General features: G+C 29.8%; 1 protein-coding gene across 1 annotated transcript in view; it reads left to right on the top strand.

Annotated features, from left to right (window-relative positions):
• Positions 1 to 13,087, top strand: part of LOC149799216 (sodium/hydrogen exchanger 9-like) — an 85,959-nt gene that overhangs the window by 30,076 nt on the left and 42,796 nt on the right. Inside the window, exons 5-7 of the mRNA XM_089958484.1 lie at positions 187 to 290; positions 2,777 to 2,882; positions 9,566 to 9,707. Coding sequence (XP_089814610.1) covers positions 187 to 290; positions 2,777 to 2,882; positions 9,566 to 9,707 — 352 coding nt within the window. The remainder of the gene's footprint in view (positions 1 to 186; positions 291 to 2,776; positions 2,883 to 9,565; positions 9,708 to 13,087) is intronic.

Genomic DNA, 13,087 nt, shown 5'->3' with positions numbered 1-13,087 from the left:
TGTGCACATGTCATGCAGTATAAAGGTGTTCAGTATCATAAAATACTGCACGTTTCTGACAATTTAAATTTATCAGAGAAAAAAATGAGCATATAATAATATAAATTTTCAAAAGTCTACCTCTTTATTTCTAATTACTACACTGATATGCTTGGTTGTTTAAGCTTCATTTAATGCTTGTTTCAGGGGTATAATGTATGGACTGACACGAGTGAATGCAAATGTTAGTGACCACTTTCATCTAAATGACTGCTTTTTCTTTGGAGCTATAATCTCAGCTACAGACCCAGGTATGACTATTAAACATAGTTTCCCTTCTACATTTTTTTTCAGCATTGCAGGCATCCCATGGGATTTGTTGGTATCTTGGTTAAATATCAGATGTTAGCTCACTTGGCTGTAAGGACAAGTGGGCTGATGATATAATCATTTATCCATTGTGCATCACCTGTCCACAGTTCTTTATAGGTTGTTTTAAAGCTCAAGAGAATTCTACCAAATATGAGGCTCTTTTGTATTTTTTCAGTTCACGCTGATCTGCCTTGAGGTATGACCACTGTTGCTAACATAGAAATATATTTAAATGACTTTCTTTCAAAATCCATGCAACAGAATTTGCTAAAATTTGAAAGAATGCATCCTAGCCTGAAGGCCTTTCACATTTATACAAAGGATGTCTATCTGTATCAAATATGGTCGCCATTACTAAAAATAGAAAACACTGATGCAACAGTTAAATAAAAGTGTTTTAATTATTATTGGACCAATGATGCTGATGTGCAGTTGTATATAGATAAAAATAAGCAAACTCAAGGAAACTTTGAACAGTTCATTTCATAACATATATAATCAATGGAAAATGGTTCACAGAATGCTTGGCTGTTAGGCAGATTTCAGGCAGGTGAGTGATCTCAGACCCACTTGAACCTCTTGCTTAAGTTAACATGTGTGAAGTACAAGAGTGCTTAATGATATTACCCTGGTGGTGTTGATGCCAGCATCAGGGTCCATAGACAGCAGGTTAACGTTTGTGTTGAAGATCTTGTATATTTAAATTTCATTGCTGTTTGTTCATAAGCATGTGCCTGACCCTATCTTATACTTACATACCAGTTTTATTGATTTAATTCACAACTTATGGGGAAAAGTTTAAAGCTTGCGTTTCTGAGAAATGAAATTGGAAATCACTGATTTCTGCACAGTAACATTAGTTCTGTAGGTTTGTTTTAAAGTAAATTCCTTGCCCAAACTGTATGGATGGCTTCCATTTTGGGTGATAAAGAAACCTATAGATTCTGTGGTGACAAGGTCAGAAGTCATGGTCATGGTAAGTCCAGAAAGAAAGTAATTTCTCTTTGTACATTAAATTTAATGTTTGAAGTGCCTGCATAGTGGGCTGTTAAATGGAAGGCAGACTGTGCTGTTTATAGTGCTCTTTATTTTTAACTGGAGTAGATTTTGTGAAAATCTCAATACTAACCTGATTTTTATTTCATTGTGATATGGTGTCAGTGCTGTTCCATTTAAAAATGCATGCCCTAGGAAAGGCACTTTAGTTAAAATATATACCAGCGTTTTCTGATAATTCAAAGAGTTCATATGAAAATGATAACATAATTTTCAATTGCATCTTTCACAATGCCTTCCCTGGGTCCCTAGTAAATTTTACTAGAACAGCCTTGACAGTGCTGTTTCCTATTCATTTCTATGTAATGGATCATATATAAATAAAAATTCTCAAAACCTGAGGCAAATTATATACACAGCAGTCTATATATTGTCATCTTTAATGCTTTTGGATGACAAAATCTTTATGTAATGAATGAAAACATCAAAACAATAAATAATAGCATGGTTTCACTGAATTCAAAATCCATCAGTTGAGTGTAAAATTTGGCTTTGTTAGAAACAGTACCAGCAACATTAAACAGCACAAAACCTAGGTGTCACTCTTGACAGTACGTTCTCAGTACAACAACATCTAATGAACATATGCAAGGCTGCATATATGGATTTGCAATGCATCAGCTCCATTCGCAATTACCTTTCAGTTGATATCACTAAAACACTTGTGTATTCCTTAGTACTTCAAGACTGGACTATTGTAATTCACTTCTACCTGGTTCATCTCAGTATCTACTAGTGAAACTTCAAAATGTTAAAACACAGCTGCTTAGATCATCCTTAGTGTACTAAGAACTGAGCACACCTCCCCTGCTCTGTAAGCTTTGCTGGCTACCAATTCAATCCAGAATCAAATGCAAAATCTATTCACTATGCTACATTTTGTTGACTGGATCCTGTCCAGTATACCTATCTGACCTCACCTATGAGAAGACCCTATCTAGAAGCTTACTTTCCTCTTCTTACACTTGCATTCTTATTGTTACCACTGCTAAAATGGAAGTCATATGGACAATGCTCTTTTTTTTACCGGGGCAAGCTCCATGAAACGAATTGCCCATAGATCTTAGACACAAGGACACTGATCTCATTCAAGAATGCTCTTAAAACTCACCTATTTTGACTACAAGAACAGATATAAAGACTTAATAATGTTTAGTTCCTCAGTTATTGTTAGCATAATTCTTATTTGTAATTTCACTGTGTTTGTTTTTGAAATCTTGTTGTTGTATATGTTTGTATGTATTATGTAATATTGTAAAGCACTTAGAGCTTCTAAAGATTTGACGATGATCTAAGTCGACATTATTATGATTGTTATTATTATTATTATTATTACATAATTTTCTCATGATACACCTTTCCTTAACAGTGACTGTGCTGGCAATTTTTCATGATCTGAATGTGGATGTTGATCTGTATGCTCTGGTGTTTGGAGAGGCAGTCTTGAATGATGCTGTATCAATTGTTCTATCTGGGTAATCATTGATACTTCTTTATATTCATTTAGTCAGCACCAGTCTTAATCTAATGTCATCGACACTATATATAGTCAGCTCCTGTCTTATACATAATGACATTGACACTATATATAGTCAGCTCCTGTCGTATACCTAATGACATTGACACTATATATAGTCAGCTCCTGTCTTATACCTAATGTCATTGACACTGTATGTAGTCAGCTCCTGTCTTATACCTAATGTCATTGACACTATATATCAGCACCAGTCTTATACCTAATGTCATTGACACTATATATAGTGAACTCTTGTCTTATACCTAATGTCATTGACACTATATATAGTCAGCTCCTGCCTTATACCTAATGTCATTGACACTATATATAGTCAGCTCCTGTCTTATACCTAATGTCATTGATACTATATATAGTCAACTCCTGTCGTATACTTAATAACATTGACACTATATTTAGTGAGCTCTTCTTTTACACCAAATATGAAGTTGCTTTTTAAAGTGCTTGTCATATTCTTAGTATGCATGAAAATAGATTTTTGACTTGGATGGATTGACTCAAATCTTCCCTATGCCAATGGCATGCTGTTTACTCTTCTTTTACTAAGAATAGTTTGTTTTTCTTTTAATAAGACACTTTATGTATTTTGTTCTTTTGGCCTTGAAAAGCTAGTCAAACTTTGCAATGGGACATAAATCATATTCTGATCCTAAGAGGTAATGATTAGTCTGAAAGTGGAAACCTACATTGATAAAGTTTGATTCTTTAATGTATTTACTGCAGAATCATATTAATGCAAAATGCTAAAGTAATTGCTTAAGTAATTTCAAAATATTTTATTACTTTTTTAATCAGGTTAGAACATACAGAGACAAAATGACTTAAAGATTGTTCAGATTTCATGCATATAGCTGAATATTCTGTTTAATCATAAAAATAACATGATCAGTAATTTATGTTCTCCATTAATAAAAGTAGAACATCTTTTTAATGACTTTTCAAAAACCACTTGATGCAATTTTAAAGAAACCATTCTGTCTTGAAGGACCTTTGAGTTTGTATAGATCATTCCAGTCTGCCATCAGATCTGGCTTCTGCAGCATTCTCAATATATAAACTAGGAAATATTAGTATATATATTGAGAATGCTGCAGTATTCAAATTTAGTAATGTCTTGAGTAGTATACAAATTTAATAATGTCTTAAGTAGTATAAAAATTTAGTAATGTCGTAAGTAGTATAAATAATTTAGTAATGTCTTAAGTAGCATACAAATTTAGTAATGTCTTAAGTAGTATACAAATTTAGTAATATTTTAAATAGTATAAATAATTCAGTAATGTCTTAAGTAGTATAAGTAATTTAGTAATGTCTTAAGTAGCATACAAATTTAGTAATGTCTTAATTAGTATAAATAATTTAGTAATGTCTTAAGTAGCATACAAATTTAGTAATGTCTTAATTAGTATAAATAATTTAGTAATGTCTTAAGTAGCATACAAATTTAGTAATGTCTTAAGTAATATACAAATTTAGTAATATTTTAAATAGTACAAATAATTCAGTAATGTCTTAAGTAATATACAAATTCAGTAATATTTTAAATAGTATAAATAATTTAGTAATGTCTTAAGTAGTATACAAATTTATTTATGTCTTAAGTAGTTTACAAATTTAGTAATGTCTTAAGTAGTATAAATAATTTAGTAATGTCTTAAGTAGTATACAAATTTAGTAATGTCTTTAGTATACAAATTTAGTAATGTCTTAAGTAATATACAAATTTAGTAATGTCTTAAGTAGTATAAATAATTTAGTAATGTCTTAAGTAGCATACAAATTTAGTAATGTCCTAAGTATTTTACAGATTTAATAATGTCTTAAGTAATACACAGATTTAGTAATGTCATAAGTAGTATAGAAATTTAGTAATGTCTTAAGTAGTATACAAATTTAGTAATGTCTTAAGTAGTATACAAATTTAGTAATATTTTAAGTAAAAATAATATAGTAATGTCTTAAGTAGTATAAATAATTTAGTAATGTCTTAAGTACTATAAATAATTTAGTAATGTCTTAAGTACTATAAATAATTTAGTAATGTCTTAAGTAGTATACAAAATTTAGTAATGTCTTAAGTACTATAAATAATTTAGTAATGTCTTAAGTAGTATAAATAATTTAGTAATATCTTAAGTAGTATACAAATTTAGTAATGTCTTAAGTAGTATAAATAATTTAGTAATGTCTTAAGTAGTATACAAATTTAGTAATGTCTTAAGTATTATACAAATTCAGTAATATTTTAAGTAAAAATAATATAGTAATGTCTTAAGTAGTATACAAAATTTAGTAATGTCTTAAGTACTATAAATAATTTAGTAATGTCTTAAGTAGTATAAATAATTTAGTAATGTCTTAAGTAGTATGCAAGTTTAGTAATGTCTTAAGTAGTATACAAATTTAGTAATATTTTAAGTAAAAATAATATAGTAATGTCTTAAGTAGTATAAATAATTTAGTAATGTCTTAAGTACTATAAATAATTTAGTAATGTCTTAAGTACTATAAATAATTTAGTAATGTCTTAAGTAGTATACAAAATTTAGTAATGTCTTAAGTACTATAAATAATTTAGTAATGTCTTAAGTAGTATAAATAATTTAGTAATATCTTAAGTATTATACAAATTCAGTAATATTTTAAGTAAAAATAATATAGTAATGTCTTAAGTAGTATACAAAATTTAGTAATGTCTTAAGTACTATAAATAATTTAGTAATGTCTTAAGTAGTATAAATAATTTAGTAATGTCTTAAGTACTATAAATAATTTAGTAATGTCTTAAGTAGTATAAATAATTTAGTAATATCTTAAGTAGTATACAAATTCAGTAATGTCTTAAGTAGTATACAAATTTAGTAATGTCTTAAGTACTATAAATAATTTAGTAATGTCTTAAGTAGTATACAAATTTAGTAATGTCTTAAGTATTATACAAATTCAGTAATATTTTAAGTAAAAATAATATAGTAATGTCTTAAGTAGTATAAATAATTTAGTAATGTCTTAAGTAGTATACAAATTTAGTAATGTCTTAAGTATTATACAAATTCAGTAATATTTTAAGTAAAAATAATATAGTAATGTCTTAAGTAGTATACAAAATTTAGTAATGTCTTAAGTAGTATAAATAATTTAGTAATGTCTTAAGTAGTATAAATAATTTAGTAATATCTTAAGTAGTATAAATAATTTAGTAATGTCTTAAGTACTATAAATAATTTAGTAATGTCTTAAGTAGTATAAATAATTTAGTAATGTCTTAAGTAGTATAAATAATTTAGTAATATCTTAAGTAGTATAAATAATTTAGTAATATCTTAAGTACTATAAATAATTTAATAATGTCTTAAGTAGTATAAATAATTTAGTAATGTCTTAAGTACTATAAATAATTTAGTAATGTCTTAAGTAGTATAAATAATTTAGTAATGTCTTAAGTACTATAAATAATTTAGTAATGTCTTAAGTAGTATAAATAATTTAGTAATATCTTAAGTACTATAAATAATTTAGTAATGTCTTAAGTAGTATAAATAATTTAGTAATGTCTTAAGTACTATAAATAATTTAGTAATGTCTTAAGTAGTATAAATAATTTAGTAATATCTTAAGTACTATAAATAATTTAGTAATGTCTTAAGTAGTATAAATAATTTAGTAATGTCTTAAGTACTATAAATAATTTAGTAATGTCTTAAGTAGTATAAATAATTTAGTAATGTCTTAAGTACTATAAATAATTTAGTAATGTCTTAAGTAGTATAAATAATTTAGTAATATCTTAAGTAGTATAAATAATTTAGTAATATCTTAAGTAGTATAAATAATTTAATAATGTCTTAAGTAGTATAAATAATGTAGTAATGTCTTAAGTACTATAAATAATTTAGTAATGTCTTAAGTAGTATAAATAATTTAGTAATATCTTAAGTACTATAAATAATTTAGTAATGTCTTAAGTAGTATAAATAATTTAGTAATGTCTTAAGTACTATAAATAATTTAGTAATGTCTTAAGTAGTATAAATAATTTAGTAATGTCTTAAGTACTATAAATAATTTAGTAATGTCTTAAGTAGTATAAATAATTTAGTAATGTCTTAAGTAGTATAAATAATTTAGTAATGTCTTAAGTAGTATAAATAATTTAGTAATGTCTTAAGTAGTATAAATAATTTAGTAATATCTTAAGTAGTATACAAATTTAGTAATGTCTTAAGTATTATACAAACTTAGTAATGTCTTAAGTAGCATACAAATTTAATAATGTCTTAAGTAGTATAAATAATTTAGTAATGTCTTAATTAGTATACAAATTTAGTAATGTCTTAAGTAGTATACAAAAATTCAGTAATGAATCAGTCAGTCATTACATATTGAGGGGGTTGTATCATCTCTACATGACTTTTTTTAAGGAGGTTGTGTATATCAGCTCTACATGACTTGTTTTTATTTGACTTTTTTTAACATACAATTTTGTTTAATCCTGTGAGGGAGATGGTACATCATAAAGCAGTTTTTTTTGGTGGTGAGACAGTGTTTTACACAACCCTTGTTTTTGTATTTTATTTGTTGTTACCCCACATGACATTAAGGCCGTGCTAGCTTATTGTATGGACCTGCATCCATCTTGTAGTAGAGTGTTGTTACTTGTCCTTTCCTTAACCCAGCTTGGATGAGTTCACAAATTCACAAGAGTTGATCTTGCAGCTATTGAGCTTGTTACCCACTCTGGAGGCAATATTTTAAATTCAGTTTTGCTTAAACTTGGAATATCAGCTTATATCAAGTTTTCGAATGAGATCAATAATGAGGGAGATCTAAGCATATTAATAATGCACAGCTCATTGATTAAGCTTTTACCCACTTGCCAGAATGTATACTTTCTGATTTGATTTGATCAGACTTGGTAAATAGACTTAGATCATACAGATCTCATACACATATTAATGAGGTAACCCTGCTTCTGGTTGACTGCATTTCTTACCACTCAAAGCATGTTATTTCTACCGATTTTGATCAGACTTGGTGAATAAGCTAATATCATCAAGATGTTGGATGAATTTTATTATAAGTGAGACATATGCATACTAATGACATGCTCTTTCATCTGATTGATTGCGGTTTTGAGGACTAGAGTCTTTATTTGATAGAATTTTTATGTCATCAAGATCTCATATGATTATGATTATGAGTAAGATCCATCAGTTTTAATGAGGCAGATGATCTCGCATCTTATTAGTCATGTCAACATTCAAACAACTTTAGTTCTGATTAGATTTTGATATAACGTGTTAAATATTTATGCAGATGTTGAGTGAGTTTGATTGAGTCAGATATACGCATCTTTACGAGATAGTATTGTATCAGATTGGTTGAGATTGTTACCAATCTGGTGAATAACCTTATGTCATCAAGATCTCCAATGAGTATGATTGTGAGCAAAATCCATGAATTTACATGAGGCACATGATCTTGCATGTTTTTTATTTTTCATCTGATTTTGATAAAACTTTGTAAATGGGTAAATGCCATCAAGATTTTGGATGATTGAAACCTATGAGTGAGATTTATGCATATTTTCAATGCCTTATAATACAGAATCTTGTAAAAAGAAATGGAAACTTTTAATTGATAGACACTCACTGTGTCTTGGAAGCTACTTAAAATATTTTCATGGAATATTTGTATGAGCACCAGTTCTGAACTATTTAATTGATTATCTTTACATATTTGTAAATTCAATTTTGCACATCAGATTCAGGCTATTTTGTTATAAGACAGTCTTTTTAAAAAGTACAGTACATCCTTTGTATTACTACATGTCTACCTTTTGGTTGTGAATTGGTTTTTATGTCATAGAGTTTATATCTAATGCATTTGAAGTTTCACCTTAGTTACAATCTCATTTGGGATTTGTGAATTTCTCATATGGCTGTGAATGCAATCTCAGTTATGTATTGTGTTAAACATCCACCAATATACTTGTTACACATTTCTCTTCTTTTTTTCTCTCCTGATTTTAAGCAAAATTCTCAGTTTAATATTGCCTTATTAGATAAAGCAGCATGTCTTGTAGATGGAAGTATAGGACACATGGTACTAATTATACGGAAGAACTGTGAACCAGTCTAGAAATGGGTGAACAAATAATAGAGTATTTATGGGTTTGGTGGTCCATAATTGGTTAATAATGAAAATTAAAATTTTAGTAAAAGTATCTTTTGAGAGCCTATCCTATATGTAATTTAAAAAACATATAGACAGATTTCTACTGATGCAATTTTAGTATTTTTACAGGCTTGACTCGGGAGTACTCAATAATGAAAGTAGCACCTGATTCATTTGGTGCAGAATCAATAACGTGTTTCATGCACATGTAAATAAACAAAATGCCGCGGCTCATATGGTGTTCTCCACACATAAGCTTGCATCAAGGTTAGATGTGCATGGAGAATTATAGGTCTCATCATCAGCACCCAGAAATTTTAAGTTATTGAATTTTGAATATGATAATGTTTCCATATGTTTACTATTGGAGTTGAATTAGTACCATGAGTCCTTTATTGTTTTTCAGTTATCCCATGTTTTATTTGTACAACATAATTTACTCTGCAGGTCAGTTGAGGAGTACAGCAAAAAAGCTGCCAATGGGGAAGGGTTCAGTGCTGAAGCTTTCTTTATGGCTGTTCTGAACTTTTTGGGCTTCTTCTTTGGATCATTTGCCATAGGGTCTGTTATTGGCTGCATCACATCTCTGATATCCTTTTTATATCTGCACTGCAGTGCAGATATATTGTGTTAGGTCATGTATATCTATGCATCCATTTGTCCTTTCATCACTGTGCATCCATTTGTCGTTCCATCACTGTGCATCCATTTGTCCTTCCATCACTGTTTTCTTTACAACCTGAACGCCTGTATCCTCAACAGTTGAGGAAGAGGGATCATATTTGGTATGATGGTTTTAGAATGATGAGTAGATAACAGTGAAGGTTTCAGGTTCTTAATGCAGTCCCAGGAGGAGAAGAGGCAGGTATTGCAAAGTTACATTTCTTCTAAAAAGTCTTAATCTACCTTGATATGTTAGGAATCCATCAACTCGTTTTACAAATCCAGCCCATGACAAAGACTCTACACATGTCTGTTGGCTTGTTTTAATGATATCATTGCAAAAAGTCATCCGTTTGCTGAAATGGAAATCAGATAAAAGTGGTTCCCTTGAATAGAGTGACTGGCATCCAGATCCTGTTTTTAGCCAGCATAAAATATCAGTGACTCAAAATAATTGGGATTATCCCAATTTATTTGGTTGCGACCATTTGTTTGAGGTATAAATGTAAGTACAGAGTATATAGATCAGACAGACAGTTACGTGAACAAGATTCACAAAATCAATAATATCAGCATTTCATTATTGTATGTATGAATGAGGCTCACAAATCCAATATAATATCAACATTTACTAAATACATGATTTTATACCACATTTAGTCAAGACCACAATAGTGGGAAGTGAGACATAGCAGACATTTTTAATTACCAGTGTCTATGGCTTTCAGAGTTTATCAAAGTTTTGGTTAAAGGTTTTGTATGCATATATTTCCTGAACCCTTAGTTTGATTCTCATCATACTTGGCATGAATCACTTTGGTTCTCTGACTCTGGCTCACCCAGCCCTTTTACCCTGTGGCAAAGGTCAGAGTCATATAAAATTTGCATTAAGGTTTTGCTTTTCACTTGCTTAAAATTCTTAAACTACTTGATTATTTCATACTTAGGATTCATTTTCTGCAATTTGCCTGCACATTCTTTTGACCTTGGGGTCAAGACTCTGGCCTTCATGTTAGAAGATTAATATATAAATCTGATGAATTGGATAATTGGTTGATATTTGGCCTAAGTATCGTATGTATTAATGTATGTTATGGTCTGTAAATCACATTACCATTGTTTTGAGAATGGAGGACACTATTTCTTCCTTAGGGCTATGAGTGAAGGTAATGACGCACTTCCCTTAATATGGATGTTGAGGGTAATTCAGAGTGTTCTAACTTCTAAGTGTTCTAAGACGCCCAGTCTATTTAAAATTTGATGGGTATTGTCGGTGACGTCTTTGAAAAGACTTTCAAACTGTTCCTTTTCATTTAATACTGGAATACCCCTTGATCTTCCACTTTGGTATATTCTAATGCCTTATTGTTGTTGGGCCCCATTTTCATGGAAAAGCAGGATGTATAGTGTCTTGTTTGGTGGCTCTGGTTGCCTTTTCTTCAATATGTGGGATAACTCAGTATGGTACTGTATGACATGTGGGATTCATCAGTATGGTACTGCATGATATGTGGGATAACTCAGTATGGTACTGTATGACGTGGGATTCATCAGTATGGTACTGTATGATATGTGGGATGAATTAGTATGGTACTGTATGATATGTGGGATGAATTAGTTTGGTACTGTATGATATGTGGGATGAATTAGTATGGTACTGTATGATATGTGGGATGAATTAGCATGGTACTGTATAATATGTGGGATGAATTAGTTTGGTACTGTATGATATGTGGGATGAATCAGTATGATACTATATGATATGTGGGATAAATCAACATGGTACTGCATGATATGTGGGATGAATCAGTATGATACTGTATATGTGGGATAAATCAATATGGTACTGTATGATATGTGGGATAAATCAGTATGATACTGTATGATATGTGGGATAAATCAATATGGTACTGTATGATATGTGGGATGAATCAGTATGATACTGTATGATATGTGGAATAAATCAATATATAGAGGATCTCAAATGGGTAATGATTTAATATTGAATTAATTAAATGCTGCACTCTTCATTATTTGCGATTAAAAATATAGTCACAGGTGCAATTTCATAACAATTGACATCTAAAAGTAGACTTTTTATTTACAAATTATAAATCAAAGATCAACTGTCCTTCCCAATAAAAAGAACATTTGACAGAGACAAAGTCATTTTGTAACACAGAATGTCAATGTGATGTCACAGTTGACTCATGTTATAGGATAGACGATCAGTGTTCATACTTAATGCATGTTAGTTACATCAGTAAGCGTTTCCAGTTATTGGGATATTCATGTGAAAGGATGACTACTGGATGTGGCAATTCCAGATTTACTGTCATGTATTTATGCAATATGATATTTGGGATGAAGCAGTATGATGCAATATAATGCTTGGGATGAATCAATATGATGCTTTACAATACTTGGGATGAACAAAAATGATGCAGTATAATTCTCTGGGATGTATCAAAATGATGCAATATGATATTTGGGATGAATCAATATGATGCAGTATAATTCTCTGGGAGGTATCAATATGATGTAATATAATGCTTGGGATGTATCAATATGATGCAATATAATGCTTGGGATGTATCAGTATGATGCAATATAATGCTTGGGATGAATCAATATGATGCAGTATAATTCTCTGGGATGTATCAATATGATGCAGTATAATGCTTGGGATGAATCAATATGATGCAATATAATGCTTGGGATGTATCAATATGATGCAATATAATTCTCTGGGATGTATCAGTATGATGCAATATAATGCATGGGATGAATCAATATGATGCAATATAATTCTCTGGGATGAATCAATATGATGTAATATAATGCTTGGGATGAATCAATATAATGCAATATAATGCTTGTGACACATCAGCATGATGATAATGCAGTTTATTCTGCAACACATTCATTACTCTTTGGGCCTACATGTCAAGATATCAAGATGTTTAGCAATACTTTTAGTGGAAACTAAATTAATAGCCCCTGGGTTAATTGATTATATTTTAAGAGTAAGTTAGACATGATACCTCTGGGTTAATTGGTCATTTTTGAGCACAAGTTAGACATGTGACCCTGGGTTAATCGATCGATGTTCTGAGAGTAAGTTACATGTAGCCTCTGGGTTAATTAATTAATTTATTTAGAACAAGTTAGTCATATGGCCCTGGGTTAATTGATCATTGTTTTAAGAGTAAGTCATCTAGCCTCTGCATTAATTTATAAATTTAGAATTTAGCACAAGTTAGACATGTGACCCCAGGGTTAATTGATCAATGTTTTGAGAGTTAG

Source organism: Sinohyriopsis cumingii, chromosome 5 (assembly GCF_028554795.1).
Source record: "Sinohyriopsis cumingii isolate HCF-2022 chromosome 5, ASM2855479v2, whole genome shotgun sequence".
NCBI lineage: Eukaryota > Metazoa > Mollusca > Bivalvia > Unionida > Unionidae > Sinohyriopsis > Sinohyriopsis cumingii.
Note: the sequence above shows the minus strand (reverse complement) of the source record. Positions and strands in the feature narration are given on the sequence as shown.